The 18702-nt window shown below is 45.2% G+C and overlaps 1 protein-coding gene across 4 annotated transcripts in view; it reads right to left on the bottom strand.

The window, feature by feature from the left end:
- ACACA (acetyl-CoA carboxylase alpha) overlaps positions 1-18702 on the bottom strand; it is a 298570-nt gene that overhangs the window by 119225 nt on the left and 160643 nt on the right. For all 4 annotated transcript variants that reach the window (XM_081945356.1, XM_081945358.1, XM_081945357.1 and 1 more), the window contains 4 exons: positions 12324-12365; positions 11414-11629; positions 9197-9352; positions 1065-1268 (listed from right to left, as the gene is read on the bottom strand). In XM_081945356.1, the coding sequence (XP_081801482.1) occupies positions 1065-1268; positions 9197-9352; positions 11414-11629; positions 12324-12365 (618 nt within the window). The remainder of the gene's footprint in view (positions 1-1064; positions 1269-9196; positions 9353-11413; positions 11630-12323; positions 12366-18702) is intronic.

Genomic DNA, 18702 nt, shown 5'->3' with positions numbered 1-18702 from the left:
TTTCTTGCCACCGTTGTTAAGTGAATCCCTGCTGTTGTTAAGTTCATAACAGCGTTATTAAATGAGTCTGACTTCCCAAATTCAGTGACTGAATTTTGATCTTGTGACCATGGGCAGGGATCAGCAAACGTAAACACTCAAAGAGCCATTTGGACCCGTTTCCCACAGAAAAGAAAACACCGGGAGCCACAAAGGTCCTAACCGGAAGCCCCCTGTTCAATTCTGGAGCTGACCGGAAGTTCAGTTCCCCCACCATAGAGTCTCCTCCTAGCGCGGCGTCCTTTTTCCTCTACCTGTCATAACGAAAAGCCCTATCAATTGCGGAGACAACTGGAAAACCCTCCCCTTGCCATAGAGTCTTCTCCTGGCGCACTGTGCTTTTCTCCCCTCCCCCACCGGAAGCTCCTCTCAAAATTGTGGCGCCGACCGGTGACGGAGCCGCAACAGAGGGAGGAAAGAGCCACATGCGGCTCCGGAGCCGCAGCTTGCTGACCCCTGACCATGGGGATGCTACAATGGTCGTGTGAAAAATGCTCCCACATCAACTTTTTCAGTGCCTTCAAACAACCAGTAAACAAATGGTGGTAAGTCAAGGGCAGTGATGCCTAACCTTTTCATCCTCACGTGCTGAAATCGTGCACACACGCACAACTGCGCCTGCATGCGTGCCCACACCCAGAATGCAATATGCCCTACCCCCTGCACCTGCATGTGTGACACACACCCCGTGCATGTGCACGACCTTCCCGTGCCCTAGTGTTAGGTCTAGCGGGCCTCCCTGAAGTCTCCTGGGACACACACACCCGTGCTCCCCCCGCCCCTATGCATGTCTCCTGCATACGCGGCAGAGACCCAAAAATCAGCTGGCCGGCGGTAGGTGCGTGCACATGCCTGATGGAGCTGAGCTGGGCGACGGCTAGCGTGCTCACAGAGAGGGCTCCGCATGCCACCTATCATGGGTTTCACTGCATTGAAACAGGAGCTGACAGCCGCAGAGAAAGAGGCCTAAGCATAGAGAAGCAGTTTTCCAATGATAATCCTGCCTTCATCTGATGGAGACATACCTGGGCAGTTCTGGAGTCTGTCACTTCTTTGTACAGGCTTATGTCAAGGTAATAGCCAGACTCGTTGGTCAAGAACAGCCGGATTGGAATAGCTTTGCCGCTGGGTGCGAGCTGGATGTTAATCTTCAGCTCAGCTTGCAAGACTCGGAGTTTCCACAGACGACTCCCGTAGCGCATCACCATGCTCCGAACAGATTCCTCGATCTAAGGGACAAAAACGGGAGCGTGTGAGATAGGAGAATTTGAGGATACACCACGCAAGGCTTGCAAAGTCATTCAACCAGGAGATCAAGGCCTCTTCTGGAATTGAGGATGGCTGGGGAAAACCTGGAAGCTTTCAGATTCGGGTTTTCCCAGATGTGCCAACATGGCTCTCTTCATAAATTGGAACTTTGAGGAATTTCTAGCCTCCAAGTATTATCTGTTTGAGGATGCTATTTGGAACCTTGACAGGCAGCCCCTTAAATGGAAGACTGCTATCATGTCTCCCCTAGTCCTTCTTTCCATCAAACTAGACATACCCAGTTCCTGCAACTGTTCCTCATGTGTGATATGGATAGCCCGATGCAGTGATGGCAAAACTTTTTCTTATTGCGTGCCACAATTGTGTGCGAGCACGCTATCATGTGCGCATGCATGCCCACACCAATCCTCCCCACCCCCAGCGCATGCATGCTCGACACCCACCCACCCCCACCTATGTGCGCACAACCTCTCCCCGGGCTCTGGAGGCTTTCTTGAAGCCTGGGGAGGGCAAAAACGGCCTTCCTGCGCCCCCCCCTGCCCTGGAGGCCCTCCAGAAGCCAGAAATGGATTGTTTCTGAACTTCCAGTTGGCCCATTGGGGCCGTTTTCACCCCCACACACACACCTCTGGAAGCTTTCCTAAAGCCTGCGGAGGGTGAAAAAGGCCTCCCCCGGCCAGTGGTGGGTTTCAAAAATTTTTTAGAACCTCTTCTGTAGGTGTGGCCTACTTTGTGGGAGTGGCTTGCCAGCCATGTGACCAGGTGGGAGTGGCTTGCCAGCCATGTGACCGGGTGGGCGTGGCCAACTTGTAAAATGTGGTGAAACTCATTTAACAACGCTCTTGCTTAGCAACCAAAACGTTGGCTCAGGAACTCTGGCATTTGAAGCAGGCAAGTCTTAAAGCTGTCAAGTTACAAGACCCTTGCACCCCTAACCCTTTAGAAAAAAAAAACAGGGGTGTTCAAACTTGACAGCTTTAAGACTTGTGGACTTCAACTCCCAGAATTCCTCCTCTCGCTCTTCATTTTGATGATGTGCAGACGGGCGGGAGGAGGGTTTTAAATGGCACTGTAGATTTGTGGAACCTCTTCTATAGAAGAGGTTAGAACTGGCAGGAACCCACCTCTGCCCCCGGCAGGCCAAAAATATGTGTGCGTCGGAGTTGATGGCTGGCGTGCCAGCAAATATGGCTCGGCGTGCCACCTGTGGCACGTGCGCCACAGGTTCGCCATCACAGTCCTAATGGGATATGAATCACTGGATTAAAATCAGAGGGTCTCCCCAAATTCGGCAACTTTTAAGACTTGTGGACTTCAACTCCCAGAATTCCTCAGGCAGAATGACTGGCTGAGAAATTCTGGGAGTTGAAGTCCAGGTGTCTTAAAAGTGGCTGAAGTGGGAGAGCCCTGATTTAAATGACAGAGGCGCAAATTCCCATTGTATGTGAGAAGCAGCTCTCCAAGGAATAAAAGTAGTTTTTGACAATGGAACCAGTGACCTGGAGAGACGGTGTGGTCCTTTTCCCTCGTGTGTGTGCAAGGAGAGGCTGTTGCAGAGGCTTTAATCTGGATTGTTGTGCTAAATTGAGGTTGTGTGAGGAAAACAAATGATTGTGGGAGTGGGTTAGCAAAACAGAAGCATAGAAAGCATGTGTGCTACTTGAGACAACCTTGACGTGCTTGGTTCTCAGTAAGTTTCTCAAACTTCTATGGCAACAGGAACGGATTTGTTTCTTTTTATTAAGACAATAATTCTTTCAGGAGAGAATATTTGTATATTGAAATGAGGGGTCCTCTGAGTGTAGTTATTTTCTTGCACACGTTTCATTACCCAGCTAGCACTAACAATGTTACCTAGCTTGGTAATGAAACGTTTGCAAGAAAAAAATCATGTTCAGAGCGCACCAAAGACCCCTCACAATAATTCTTTCTTGAAGACAGTAAGAGTAGAAGGGCAGGGAAGTAACTTGAGCTTTACTAATCTCTCTCTCTCTATAAAAGCCAAATACCACTCACTCATCAGAAAATCTCTAAAACCGTAAAGCCTACAAACTTGAAACTTGGCATGTATGTTCCTCTTGGCTTCTAGGTGCTCACTAAGAAAGGATTTTTTGAAATGACCACCAGATTATTAGTATTTCTTATACAGTAATTAACATGCTCTGATGCTAAGGAGTTCTACTCCCCCTTCCTACCTGAAAAGAACTCTGTTCCAATTGCCAGTTGCCTTATGTTAAGATGCTCTGATGTTAAGGAGTTAGACATTCTACTCCCCCTTCCCACCTGAAAAGAACTCTGTTCCAACTGCCAGTTACCTCACATTCCGTTACCTTAGTTCCAACTGGCAGACATTCCACTCTTTCACTCAGGAGAGGTCTGGGGTTCCTTACAGTACTAAATGTCGGTACCTCACCAAAATGTCTACGCTTTCCACCTATGGAAATGCTTCTGGACTCAAGGTGGTGGGAGTCATATTCCCTTATGTATTTCAATGACCGACCACCACTGAGCCAATGGATTGAACCAGAGTGAACCAGAATTCTCCTGCATTGCCTGATCACATTGTTTCATCGTGAAGCACAGGTATCTAGCTAATTATGAATATTTAGGCTTAGAACATCTGTTACCTACACCTATGTATGACTGTTTTGTTTTTTTTTCTTTCTCACAATGTATAAATATGAGTGCCTCCTTTTGAATTTATTTATTTTATTTATGTATATCTCCTCTTTATTATTTTGTTTTTTATAAACAACTGAAGACGACAAACACATCCATCCCTTCCTATTTTCCCCAAAACAACAAAACCGTGAGATCAATTGGGCTGAGAGAGTGTCTCAAAGTCACCCAGCTGCCTTTCATGCTTAAGGCAGAACTAGAACTCACAGTCTCCAGGTTTTTAGCCTGGCGCTCTAACCATTTGACCAAGCTGGTTCAGGAGTCCCTCCTATTATTTCCTGGGAGGAAAGTTTTCCACTGCACTCTGCTAAATAAATAAATACAGCAATGAGACCTGATTATTCTTTTTTGGGGTTGCATTTGATTCTACAATTGTATCTAGTCACCTTGATGTTCAGTGTAAGATTGTGGGTAATTGTGTGTTGTGTATTACGTGTAGAGGCAGAAGAGGGAATGGGGTAATGTGTTGCCTTGGGGAGGACTTCATACAAATCTATTTCCCCACTCACCCAATCCTTTGATACGCTAATGGGGAGGGAAACATTAACGGCAAAATTGCATCTACAAAAAACAGTACTCACGCCCTGGGTTTCAGTTGCCAGAGCACCTTAAATCAACATGGGGATTACCGCTCGGAGGCAGGTTATTCTGCCATTTTATTAAACTTCCAAATATACCTGCTGTTTGGTAAATAGTGCATATTAAAAACAAGGCAAGTGGAAGGCAGGACTCGTGTTCGCTCAGAAAGTCAGAGACGGTCTCTGATCTCAAGGACCTTCTGTAGAAGCTCTTTCCACAGTATCGAGAACGTGGCAAACCCAATTGGAAGTGAAATTGTTAGATTATTTGTTTGTTTGTTTACTAGCCGATAACCCCGCGATGCCCAGGTATTTATTTATAGGGGGGAAATGTCCAGAACAAACATAATTTCTATTGTTGGATTTTCCCCCTTACCAGAGGGAGCCCCCTTGTAGAGTACTGTAAAGCCGTTTCCATGGCAACTCCACTGTGCTGTACGGTAGAAGCCATTTAAAGGCACAACAGGCTGTATCTTAACAGAACACACACCCCGAGGAGTTTAGGGGTGTCTTATCCCCACAATATTTTTCTCCAGAGAGTAAGTCATCTGTGTACCAAGTTTGGTTGAAATTGCTCGAGGCATTCCAGAGTTATGCTGGTACACACACACACACACACGTTGATAGATAGATAGACAGACAGACAGATAGATAGATTTATGTATGTTTGTATGTATGTATGACGTATGTATGTATGTATGTATTTTATTTATTTATTTATTTATTTATTTTTTATTGCTTTTCGGGGAGGGGGGAATCCCACTTTTCATCTGAAAAGGCTCCCCAGAACACAGAGTGAATTTTGTTAAAATAAAGGAGCCACTTACCATATAAGAGAGGTGCAGTTCCAAAGAAAATATAAAAAATAGGAGGGAAACAGCTCCAAGCTCCCATTTTTAAATGAAATGAATTGCGGTAACAAGGAAAGAAACGAGAACAACATATCCTCTCCTCTCATTTTCATTAGGAAGATGAAGAAAGCAAGTTTGGTCTAATGGTTAAAACATCAGGCTAGAAATCGGGAAACTGTGAATTCTAATCCTGCCTTAGAGGCATGAAAGCCAGGTGGGTGATTTTGAGCCAATCACCAGGAGAAAATGAGTCCTATTCCAGGGGTAGTATTCAGCCAGTTCTGACCGGTTCTGGAGAACCAGTAGCGGAAATTTTGAATAGTTTAGAGCAGTGCTCCCCAACCTTTTTATCGCTGCGGACCGGTAAATGTTTGATAATTTTTCCGTGGCCCGCTTGTTTTGATTTAATAATTTTAATTTAATTGTATTTAAACATGCCTTCAAAATAAAATACAGCTACACCAAAAAATGAATATAAAGTGATTTATTTTATTTAACTCACTAGAATGCCAAATCAATGAGAACCCTGAGCTTGTTTCTTTGCAACGAGATGGTTCCAGTGTTATATAATGTCAGTATCACTTAACAACGCTCCTGCTTAGCAACCAAAATGTTTGCTCAGGAACTCTGGCATTGAAGTGTGCAAGTCTTAAAGCTGTCAAGTTGCAAGACCCTTTGCACCCCTAACCCTTTAGGAAAAAAAAAACCCAGGGTCTTCAAACATGACAGCTTGAAGACTTGTGGACTTCAACTCCCAGAATTCTGAGAGTGATTGATGCCCTTGGTGGACTTCAATTCTCAGAATTCTGGGAGTTGAAGTCCACCAGTCTTAAGAGCCAATTTTGCAGATCCCTGGGCAAAATTGGCTCTTAAGACTGGTGGACTTCAACTCCCAGAATTCTGAGAATTGAAGTCCACCAGTCTTAAAACAGCCAACTTTGCAGACCTCTGTGTTAGCCCAAAGCCTGACGCTGGGCAGGCCTTGCTCCCCCATTGGTGGAGCCCCAAGAAGCGAGGCGGCAGAAAAAGAATCAGAGGCCAAGGAGCTTCCCCCCCCCGCCCCCTCCCAGCAAAAATCTGCCGCCCGGCTCCCCGGTTAGATTTTTGCTGGGAGGGGGCGGGGGGGAAGCTCCTTGGCCTCTGTCTCTTTTTCTCCCTCCTCGCTTCTCAGCCCCGCCCGACTTCAGGATCCTCCCTAATCATTGTGGGTCGAAAAGAAAAAAGGGAAAGGGGCGCTTGTTTTGAAGTGCCCCTTTCCCTTTTTTATTTTTGACCTACACTGATTAAGGAGAATCCTGAAGTCACACAAGTCAGGCGGCAATGAATTGCGTTTAGCTGGAGCTGCCTGGAGACCGCGTGTGCGTGTCCACACCAAATACGCGACGCTGGCGCTGCGCGGCAGTTAGAAATTAGTGTGCGGCGTACTCTAGGCACGTGCGCGGCCGCGCGGCCCGGTGCCGATTGATCCACGGACCGGCACCGGTCCGCGGCCCGGGGGTTGGGGAACAAGGGTTTAGAGAACCGGCAAATAGGCTGGCCCCGCCCCCACTGCTTCCCAGCTGGCCTTCTTTTGTTGCCCTGAACAGGAGAACGGAGCTGGAAAGCAGGTTAGTGGGGTGGGGAAGGAATGGGGATTTTGCAGTATCCTTCCCCTTCCACGCCTACAAAGCCTCACCCACAGAACTGATAGTAAAAAAAATTGAATCCCACCACTGTTCTAATCCCATTTTAGGCATGAAAGTCGGCTGGGTGACTTCGGACCAATCACCAGGAGAAAATGAGTTAGGCCAGCTGGGTGACTTTGGGCCAATCACCAGGAGAAAATGAGTTCTAGTCCTGCCTTAAGTCATGAAGGCCACCTGGGTGACTTTGGACCAATCACCAGGAGAAAATGAGTTCTAGTCCTGCCTTAAGTCATGAAGGCCACCTGGGTGACTTTGGACCAATCACCAGGAGAAAATGAGTTCTAGTCCTGCCTTAAGTCATGAAGGCCACCTGGGTGACTTTGGACCAATCACCAGGAGAAAATGAGTTCTAGTCCTGCCTTAAGTCATGAAGGCCACCTGGGTGACTTATACAATACAATACAATAGTAAGAGTTGGAAGGGACCTTGGAGGCCTTCTAGTCCAACCCCCTGCCTAGGCAGGAAACCCTACACCGTTTCAGACAAATGGCTATCCAACATCTTCTTAAAGACTTCCAGTGTTGGGGCATTCACAACTTCTGGAGGCAACTTCTGTTCCACTGATTAATTGTTCTAACTGTCAGGAAATTTCTCCTCAGTTCTAAGTTGCTTCTCTCCTTGATTAGTTTCCACCCATTGCTTCTTGTTCTACCCTCAGGTGCCTTGGAAAATAGTTTGACTCCCTCTTCTTTGTGGCAACCTCTGAGATATTGGAATAATGCTATCATGTCTCCCCTAGTCTTTCTTTCTCTTAAGCTACATACCCAGTTCCTGCAACCGTTCTTCATATGTTTTAGTCTCCAGTCCCCTAATCATCTTTGTTGCTCTTCTCTGCACTCTTTCTAGAGTCTCCACATCTTTTTTACATCGTGGCGACCAGAACTGAATGCAGTATTCCAAGTGTGGCCTTACCAAGGCATTATAAAGTGGTATTAACCCTTCACGTGATCTTGATTCTCTCCCTCTGTTTATGTAGCCTAGAACTGTGTTGGCTTTTTTGGCAGCTGCTGCACACGGCTGGCTCATATTTAAATGGTTGTCCACTAGGACTCCAAGATCCCTCTCGCAGTTACTACTATTGAGGAAGGTACCACCTATACTGTACCTGTGCATTCCGTTTTTCTTGCCTAAATGTAGAACCTTACTCTTTTCACCATTGAATTTCATTTTATTAGATAGTGCCCAATGTTCAAGTTTGTCAAGATCCTTCTGTATCTTAAGCCTATCTTCTAGAGTGTTGGCTATTCCTGCCAGCTTGGTGTCATCTGCAAATTTGATGAGTTCCCCATTTATTCCCTCATCCAAATCATTGATGAAGATGTTGAAGAGTACTGGGCCTAAAACAGAGCCTTGGGGTACTCCACTGCATACTTCTCTCCATGTAGATGCAGTTCCATTGAGAACTACACGTTGAGTGCGGTTGGTCAGCCAGTTACGAATCCATCTGGTGGTAATGCTGTCCAACCCACTTTTTTCTACTTTATCTAGTAGTAGGTTATGGTCTACCTTATCAAAAGCCTTACTGAAGTCCAAGTAAACTATATCAACGGCATTCCTCTGGTCCACTAATTTTGTCACATTATCAAAGAATGCAATAAGATTAGTCTGGCATGATCTGTTTTTAACAAATCCATGTTGGCTTTTGGATATTACTTTGTTTGCTTCTAGGTGTTCGCAAATTCGTTGCTTGATTATTTTTTCCAGAATCTTTCCTGGTATTGAGGTCAGGCTGATAGGTCTGTAGTTTCCTGGATCTATTTTTTTCCCTTTTTTGAAGATGGGAACCACATCAGCTCTTTTCCAGTCCTTTGGACCAATCACCAGGAGAAAATGAGTTCTAGTCCTGCCTTAAGTCATGAAGGTCAGCTGGGTGACTTTGGACCAATCGCGCGCGCACACACACACACACACACACACACACACAGAGTTGTTTATAAAAATAATAAAGGCGGGATATAAATAATATTTTTTTTTTTAGGAAAAGATTCCTGCCGGGACACTTGTTTTGCAGCTCTTTTGGTATAGCAACTGTTCTACCTTTTTCGGCACTGCCTAGGCAGAGAGGGTGAGGATCAGGGACAGGAGGACAACCTACCTTTGAAGGGTCCATAATAACGGTAGGGACAAAATTGAGGAAAATGTGGTTGCAGTCGGTGCGCACATTGGTGTTGTTGAAAGCTACTTCCAGCTCATCCATGGCTTCTAAGAGCAAGCGCTCCCCCTCATTCTGTAGGTATTCAAATGATGCTTCCTGGAAAAATAAACTTGTAACTTAGCAATAGCAATGGCACTTAGACTTATATACCGCTTCATTGTGCTTTTACATTCCTCTCTAAGCGCTTTACAGAGTCAGCCTATGGCCCCCAACAATCTGGGTCCTCATTTTACCCACCTCGGAAGGATGGAAGGCTTGAGCCTGGAGAGATTCGAACTGCCAAACTGCAGCTAGCAGTCAGTTGAAGTAGCTGCAGTACTGCACTCTAACCACTGCACCACCTTGGCTCTTACCGCTCATAAATTATTTTTTTCAGTGCCATCTTAATGGTCATAAGTTACTTTTTCCAGTCATTTCAAACAATCACTAAACAAACAGTTGTAAGTTGAGGACTATCTGTATTTAGTTCTATTCAGCTCCTGATCTCCTCTAGGGTTATGTATCACTCAGGGCAGAATTACCGGAAGTTAAGAGCTGTGGTGGCGCAGTGGTTAGAATGCAGTACTGCAGGCTACTTCTGCTGGCTGCCGGCAGTTCTGCAGTTCGATTCTGATTGGCTCAAGGTTGACTCAGCCTTCCATCCTTCTGAGGTTGGGAAAATGAAGATCCAGCTGGTCATTTGCATTCTTTTAGAATCAGGAACCATTTGTGCTTCAGTTTGAGATGCAGACAACACAGACTCAACCCCAACCTGTCTTCAACAGTGAAGGGAACACAGGGCAGAGAAAAACATCCTGCAGCCAAGAAGACTCCACATTAGTGGTGGGTTCCGGATCCCGTCGCAACCGATACGCTGCAACAGGGCCGGGCGTCCACCATGGGCACATGCACTACGCACGCATGCACACCCACTGCCCTGTGATGCTCCAGCTGCTCGGTGGAGGTCGCGTAGGTGCTGTTTGATGCATGTGTGCGTGCAAATGGCCCGGTTAACTCAAATAGAGGTAAGGAACGAGGGCGGGCGGGCGGGCCCTCCAAAGCACCGTTCCAGTACAGTGGCCGCTGCTCCCAACTGCCACTGGTACGCCTGTACCGGCCAGAACCCACCACTGCTCCACATCCATTTGCACCACTCAGGTGACCCTGAGGACACAGATAAACCTCCAAGTGGCCTCAACAATACCAGTGGTGGGTTTCAAAAAATTTTAGAACCTCTTCTGTAGGTGTGGCCTGCTTTGTGGGAGTGGCTTGCCAGCCATGTGACCGGGTGGGAGTGGCTGGCCGACCATGTGACAGAGTGGGAGTGGCTTGGCAATCATGTGACCAGGTGGGAGTGGCCAACTTGTAAAATGTGGTGAAACTCACTTAACAACGCTCTTGCTTAGCAACCAAAATGTTGGCTCAGGAACTCTGGCATTGAAGCGTACAAGTCTTAAAGCTGTCAAGTTACAAGACCCTTGCACCCCTAATCCTTTAGAGAAAAAAATCCCCAGGGGTGTTCAAACTTGACAGCTTCAAGACTTGTGGACTTCAACTCCCAGAATTCCTCCTCTCGCTCGTCATCTTGATGATGTGCGGACGGGCGGCGGGGAGGGAGCTGGAACTGGTTCTAAACGGTACTGTAGATTTGTGGAACCTCTTCTATAGAAGAGGTTAGAACTAGCAGGAACCCACCCCTGAACAATACTCTAAAATGATGCAAATGACCAGCTGTCTGCAAGGAGTATAAAACCCTTCTATTCCCCACCATCCGGTCAGAGCTGAAGAAGCTTCTTGGATGAGAAGCGAAACGTCTTCAAAGGAAAAAAACAAGAAAGCCCACTTGCCTCCTGAAAAAACACCTTTGGGACAACCATGACCTGGATGATTGAGAATCTCCATTGATGCAAAAGGAGGAGACAGAATGAAATGTCAAAACATGACGAAAATTAAAATATTTTTAAAATTTATTTTAAATAATTAAATGGAATAATTAAATTGGACTGTTGTCACATGGTGAGTTGGCCACACAAAATGGCGGCGGCAAGTTGTCACATTCCACAGCATTTTTTTAACTCAAGAAACCCTACCCTGATTTTATCTGCCCCCCCCCTCCCCCTGCAATTCCGGGACCCATTCATAATCCAACCGCAGGGCCACAAATAAATGAAGCCTCACCTTAGTCACCAAGTCCGAATGGCGGATGATCGCTCGGACAAAGAATCGGTAATCGGTAACCTCCGCTCCTGCCTCAACCTTTGCTGCCCCCAGATAGAGGTGCATCTTATGATTGGCACATGGGATGGCGGTGAGGTCAAAGTTGCGCATTCGGTTGAGCTCCAGCTGGAACGCCAAGGCCGGTTCCAAGTGGCGGTAGATTCTGTCCTCTTCGAACTGGGAAGGAAGCAAACACATTTTACACAACTGAGGGTAGACGACATGGCGCTCACTAAGGTTTCTCATCCAATCCCAAGCTTTCAGGAAAGAGTGGCATTCAAATAACCTAAATAAATAAACTCAGGTTCATTTATCTAGTTTATATACCTACTTGTTTACCTCAGGGGCTGCCACAAAGAAGAAGGGATTAGCCTGTCCTCCAAAGCACCAGAGAGCATGACAAAAAAAATGGGTGGAAACTAATCAAGGAGGGAAGCAACTGGGAATTAAGGAAAAACTTCCTGACAGGGAGGACAATTAACCAGTGGAACAGCTTGCCACCAGAAGTTTTGGGTGTTTCATCACTGGGGGTTTTAAAGAAGAGACTGGACAACTATTTGTCTGAAGTGGTTAAGGGTTTCCTGCTTGTGCAGGGGGTTGGGCTACCATGTTTTCCCGAAAATAAGACAGGGTCTGTTTTTCTTTTGACCTCTGAAATAAGCACTTGGCCTTATTTTTGGGGAGGTCTTATTATTTTTAAGATGCAGGAGGCAGCGAGTGTGGCCACCTCATGGCTGCTGCTGCGTTGCAATATTTTTGAGGAGGGTTTATTTGGAGGGGAGGGCTTATTTTAGCACATACGTTCAAAAATATTGCTTTCATTGTCTTAATAAATACATTAATAAACATTAATAAAAAGATTAACCCTTACCTTATCCCTGGCACGGAATGTGAAGAATTTGGGGAATTCCCTCTGGAAAAGAAAGTAAAATTAGTATGGGAAATTATTATTGCTCATTAATCTCATGTCACTATTTTAAAGCAATTTACACCACTCTGCTGAACTTACTCTCCATTCCAAAGTTAAGCTATTTACTGAAAACTCTGAATAATCTCTCTCATCCTTTTTTAAGTGGATTTTTAATTCTAATGTTAAGATGCCCTGAAAAATGTTTTTGAATGGGAGCAAGATATAATACTAGCCAAGAGAAGTTAACCAAGTGATTCTGCAAAGCACCTGAAAGCAGAGCAAGTAGCAACGATCACTTAAACATGAGCCAGCAGTGTGCAGCAGCAGCAGCCAAAAAAGCTAATACAACCCTTGGTTGTATAAACAAAGGCATAGAATCAAAACCACGTGAAATATTAGTACCGTTTCTAAATCCTTAGTAAGGCCACACCTGGGATACTGCATCCAGTTTTGGTCACCGCATTACAAAAAAGATGTTGAGACTTTGGAAAAAGTGCAAAGAAGAGCAACTAAGATGATTAAAGGCCTGGAGACTGAAACATAGGAAGAACAGTTGCAAAATTTGGGTTTAACTAATCTAGAGAAAAGAAGGACGGGGGGGGGGGGGGACATGATAGCAGTCTTCTAGTATTTGAGAGGCTGCCACAAAAAGAGGGGTCAATTTATTTTCCAAAGCAACAGAAGGCAGGACAAGAAACAATGGATGCAAACTAATCAAAGAGTGATCCAACCAGGAATTAAGGAGAAACTTCCTGACAGTGAGAACAATTAACCAGTGGAACAGAAGTTGCCTCCAGAAGTTGTGAATGCCCCAACACTGGAGGCTTTCAAGAAGAGTTTGTCTGGAATGGTATAGGGTCTCCTACCTGAGTAGGAGGCTGGACTAGAAGACCTCCAAGGTCCCTTCCAACTCTGTTATTCTGTTAATTGTATCCTAACCAAGGACCTCCTAATTGTTGGACCAGCCACGACTGAATCCAAAGAAGAATGCCAGAAATCTCGTCGAATTCTTTGCCACGTTTCTAAACTCTTCCTTGTCTCTTGTTCTTCGGATGTTGCTCAAAGCTAATCTTTTTTTTCTTTTCTTGCTGCATTTGTCAGCATACTGTTACTAAACCAATTGCTCTTTTTTCTCCTTCTTTTCAGCTCTTCAGTCCAGCACTTTCAGGCAAATATCCAACTAAACGCGCATGGGCAAATGCAAACGGAAAGACGCAGAGGTAAACACGTCCTCAGAGTTTTCATACCAAAATCCAAAAATGGAAAAAAACCAAAAATCCTTCCCGATTTCCTAGATGAAGGAATTATGCCCCTGCTGTGTTCTAATCAACCAACCATCATCAAGACAATCAGAATAATTTGCCTAAATTAACCAATCAAGACACCCTGCAAATTGGAGAATGCAAAAAGCTACATGAGAAAATCATCATAGCTGGTTATTATACTAATAATCGTGTTAAAAGCCTAATGAGATGAGGAAATTGGAAGCCTGCTGAAGCAACTCTCTATTACTTCAACATGCTGGGAAGTAATTATATAGACTGTAATTAAAACACAAAACCAGCCCTCACCATGGCCACTAAGTTACGGTGATAGTCCAGTATTAGAACCAAAAGGGATGGGAAAAACCAAGGGCTGAACCCAGTTTCTTGGAAGGACTGAGCAAGGGTGCTTAGAATTAGAAGGGCAGATTCCTCACATCTTGGTAATAGACTGTTTCAGCTCCTCCCCTTGGGATGGCGCTATAGGGCATTGTGTGCCAAGACAACTAGACTGTCAGAGTTTGTTGCATAAATTCAAATCCAGAAAGCACACACAGATAACTGATTCAGCTGGATTCATTAACTTCTTTATATACATAAGAATAGATGAATAAATGTACAATACCAACAGGTGGTTCTTCCAAGTAAACACAAGGCAGGAGAGTTACAGGCAAACACAAGTACTTAGCTTCATTTCAGCAGACAAGCCCAGTCAGACTGCTAGTTTACTTCTCAGAGCAGCTGACTGCTTTCTTAAGTTTCTGTTTCAATTCTCTGAACAGCCTCAGATCTGTTTAAGCTCCCATTGGCTGACTTAGTTGCTATGCCTATTCATTGGCTGACCTTGTTCCCATGTCTCTCCCAGTCGTGAATATTTTAACATAGACACAGGGACAGCTTCTTCCCTCGGGCCATCACTCTGACAAACACCTAACTCTCGCAGTTGAGAAAGCACGAGTACTACGTTTTGTCTGATGTGTGTGTATATTAACCCATAGACTGTGGGTGTTGTATTATTTATCCTTTTATGAATTCTTATTCCTTCCATCTACTGGCTGCACTTTTTGTATTATTATTATTTTCTCTGTTGTTTTGCGAGTGCACTGAGTGCTTCTGTACTGGAGACAAATTTGTTGTGTGTCCAATCACACTTGGCCAAATAAATCTTCCTTTCCCTTCCCTTCTTATTACTATTCCATTCTCAATAAAGGGTCTATTCTATTCTATTCTATTCTATTCTATTCTATTCTATTCTACTCTACTCTACGCTACGCTACTCTACTCTATTCCTGTTATCAAGCTTGAAGTGTGCTTCTGCTGATGCAAACATTATGACTTTTCAACTTGCCAAAGAATTAAGAGGGCAGGGAAGATGGAATGTAGGCTCCAGACTACAAGCCAAAGAACCATGAGAGGCAAGACACATCGGCAGGTGTCTGCCAAGCCTAGAGACTTTTTCCCATAACAAAATAATGACACCCAATTGGAGAATGTGACCTGTACTAATACAAGGAGGGGGAATTCTATACTCTATGTGGGTTTGTGCGGGAAATAATCAGAACTGATTTGAAGGAAACTTGAAGGATATATGTGGGATGATTTGTCTCCCAAATCTGTCGTGAACATCGACTGATTTTGTAAAAGCCCATTTTAAACAACCTTTAATGGGGAAGCATGAGGACTAGAAAGTTGTTTTACCTTTAGAAGGCAGATGATAATCCACCAGAGAAATAAGTCTTCTGCATAAATTTAATCCTGAGCACTTCTAGGCAAGGATTGAGAAATTGCTTTCCCTTCTGCTCTCAATTCTGGAACATTCTCAATATTTTAGAAACGTCCCAAAATTCTCAGCAAATATTCCCAACACCGCAATCTAACACAGTTAGTCCCTGACTTACAACCATTCTGACCTCCTGTTTGAAGTTACAACAGCACTGGAAAAAGTAACATATGATTGGTCCTTGTAATCACAACTGTCCCAGCATTAGCCCAGTCACATGATCAAAATTCAGGTGCTTGGCAACTGGCATGTACTTGTGACGGTTGCATTGTCTTGGGGGCATGCGATCCCCATTGTGACCTGTCCAGCCAGCTTCCAAGCAAAGTCCAGCAAAGTCAACAGCGGAGGGGTGCCTGGATTCCCGTTACAATCACCCAATTTGCTTAACAATTGCAGTGACTCGTGTCAACCCTGAAGCTGACCTGACGGAAGCCATTTTGACAGCTTCAATGTTGCCACACAGGAGCTGAGGGATAGGGAGGGGAGATTTTAGATAGCTGGGATTCTGTAACCGAAACAAAATACTTTCTCTTGGGAACCAAGGACATTCTCACACCTGGTCAGAGGGAGGGGGAGTAATGTCACCAGGCAACCAGACCGTGCTGTGATTGGACCATGTGACTGATTGTTTTGAGAAAGGGACAAACTTTTACTTTTAATTAGGTGAAAACCACGGGAAAACCTTCAGAGTCAGTTTTCACCAGATCTGTGCCAATATGATATATCCAATAAGCTATTCTTTGGAGAACGTATCTGCCTCGGATTTTGCTTTATGTGAGTCTATTACTCGAAACCCTGACAATTCGCTTAACAACTGTGGCAAAAAAAAAATTGTGAAATCGGTTGCAACTCGCCTAACCGCCGCGTTGCTTAGCAACGGAAGTTCTCTTCCCAATTGTGATTGTTAAGTCGAGAACTACCTGTATCTTGAAGATGCTGGTTGGTGAAGATTGCCAGCGTCAATCTATATATATAAAAGCCAAGTACCACACGCTCATCACAAAATCTCCAGAACCATAAAGCCTACAAACTTGAAATTTGGCACGTATGTTCCTCTTGGCTTCTACATACTCGCTAAGAAAGGATTTTTTGAAATGACCATCAGATTATTAGTATTTCGTATACAGTAATTAACACACTCTGATGCTAAGGAGTTCTACTCCCCCTCCCCACCTGAAAAGAACTCTGTTCCAACTGCCAGTTGCCTCACATTCCGTTACCTCAATTCAAACTGGCAGATGTTCCACTCCTTCACTCAGGAACGGTCTGGGGCTCCTTACAGTACTAAACATCGATACCTCACCAAAATGTCTATGCCTTCCACCCAGAGGTCAGTTGCCCCCCGTTCCGCCTGGTTCAGCTGAAGTGGTAGTGGAATTCAGGCCTGGGTTGCAGAACCGGCAGCAACCCAGGCCTGCCACGCCCCCAAACCGGTTCCCTCGCCATTGCTGGTCCGCCACCATTTTTATTTTTAGTGACTGCGCGTACATTGAACAGTGCAGGTGCATGCAGCGCGTGTCCGGCCCCTGCGCATTGCGCACTGGTTGCGAAACAGTAGTAAAACCGGCAGCAACCCACCCCTGCTTACACCTATGGAACTGCTTCCAGACTCAAGGCGGCGGGAGCAATATTCCCTTATGTGTTTCAATCACCCACCACCACTGAGCCAACGGATTGAATTGGAGTGAACTGGATTTCTCCTGCATTGCCCGATCACATAGTTTCATCGCGAAGCACGGGTATCCAGCTAGTACTGTATAAAACAGATCAATAATCTGATCTGACTTCTTGTCTCCCTAATGTCCTTGCTAAGAAAAGGATCTACCTCTGACAAAGACACTGTTCTTTTGTTATTACTGTCCGGCTGTTTGTTTAGGAATTCCACCAAAGCTCTTCGAAGGTGTGTGGATTTATCCACAAGCATTAAACCCCCACCCCCACCCAGTTATCTATTTTTATTCTCTTAAACTGCTTGGATTTCTACTTCCTAAACCCCCTGCTTTTCACTTAAGCTATCCACACTTTTCCAGCTTCCTGTCTTAAAGCCATTGATTGATTGGTATCGGTTATGTGCTTTCAGAGTTGCCTTTCAAAGCTGGGCCATGCCAATCAACACAGGCAAAGCAATCCAGAAGAGATGGAGCAAAATGTAAGGAACATTTTTGTTTCTTTTTCGTTTTTCTTAAATCTGTAGTCTAATTCAGGGGTGTCAAACTCAAGGCCCGGGAGCCGGAGCCGGCCCATGGGTTGCTTAGATCTGGCCTGCGGGGCCACCCTGGTAATAAAAAAAGACCAGCCCGTGGTGCCTCAGTAGGTGAAAACGGAGCTCGGAGAACTACGCGCGGCCCTCCCAGACTCCGTTTTCAGCTTCGGCGCCCTCCTGCAGCCCTCTGCCAGTGAAAACGAAGCTCGAGGGAGGGGGGGGGGTCTCTGCAGGAGGCTGCCGCCGCCAAAAAGAGCTCAGGAGCCCCTTTTTGCTGACAGAGCACTCAGGCCACCACAGGCCAACATCCTGACATTAATGATATCAAGCTGGCCATGCCCCCCCAGCCCTCCCGAGGTCAACACAACACTGAAACAGCAAAGGACCAGCCCCGTGGTGCCTCTGCCAACAGAAGGCTATGGGAACCCCTCCCGAGCTCCATTTCCACTGGCAGAGGATTGCAGGAGGCCGTTGCAGCCGAAAACGGAGCCCGGGAGCCAGTTTTAGCTGGCAGAGTGCTGGGGCCACCCCCGAAGTCAAACACAACCCTGATGCGGCACTCAATAAAATCGAGTTTGACACCCTTAATGTAATTTATCCTAGGAAGTCCACCAATCCCAAAACAAAGAGTTCTAAATTTGAAGAAAGGGGAAGAAAAAATAGGGATGGGGTGAAAAGAGGTCGCATTGGGACAGCGTGACTGTAAAATGAACAAAAGTTACAGGTAGTGCTCAACTTACAACCATTCATTTAGTGACCAAAGTTAGAAGAATATTGAAAAAAGGGTTTTTACAACCGTTTACCACATTTATAGCTATTTGCTGCATCCCTCCAGTCAATGGGAAAGCCCTCAGGTAAAACATTTCCTTTCTTTCTTTCTTTCTTTCTTTCTTTCTTTCTTTCTTTCTTTCTTTCTTCTTTCTTTCCTTCTTCTTTCTTTCTTTCTTTCATCTGTCTGTCTATCTATCTATCTATCTATCTATCTATCTATCTATCTATCTATCCTTTCTTTCTTTCTTTCTTTCATCTTTCTCTCTTTCTTTCTCTCTGTATATATCTATCAATGACTCTGTGTCTGTGTGTGTCTGTGTGTGT

The sequence above is a fragment of the Natrix helvetica genome (genome assembly GCF_964273705.1).
Source record: "Natrix helvetica genome assembly, chromosome: 2".
NCBI classification, from domain to species: Eukaryota; Metazoa; Chordata; class Lepidosauria; order Squamata; family Natricidae; genus Natrix; species Natrix helvetica.
Note: the sequence above shows the minus strand (reverse complement) of the source record. Positions and strands in the feature narration are given on the sequence as shown.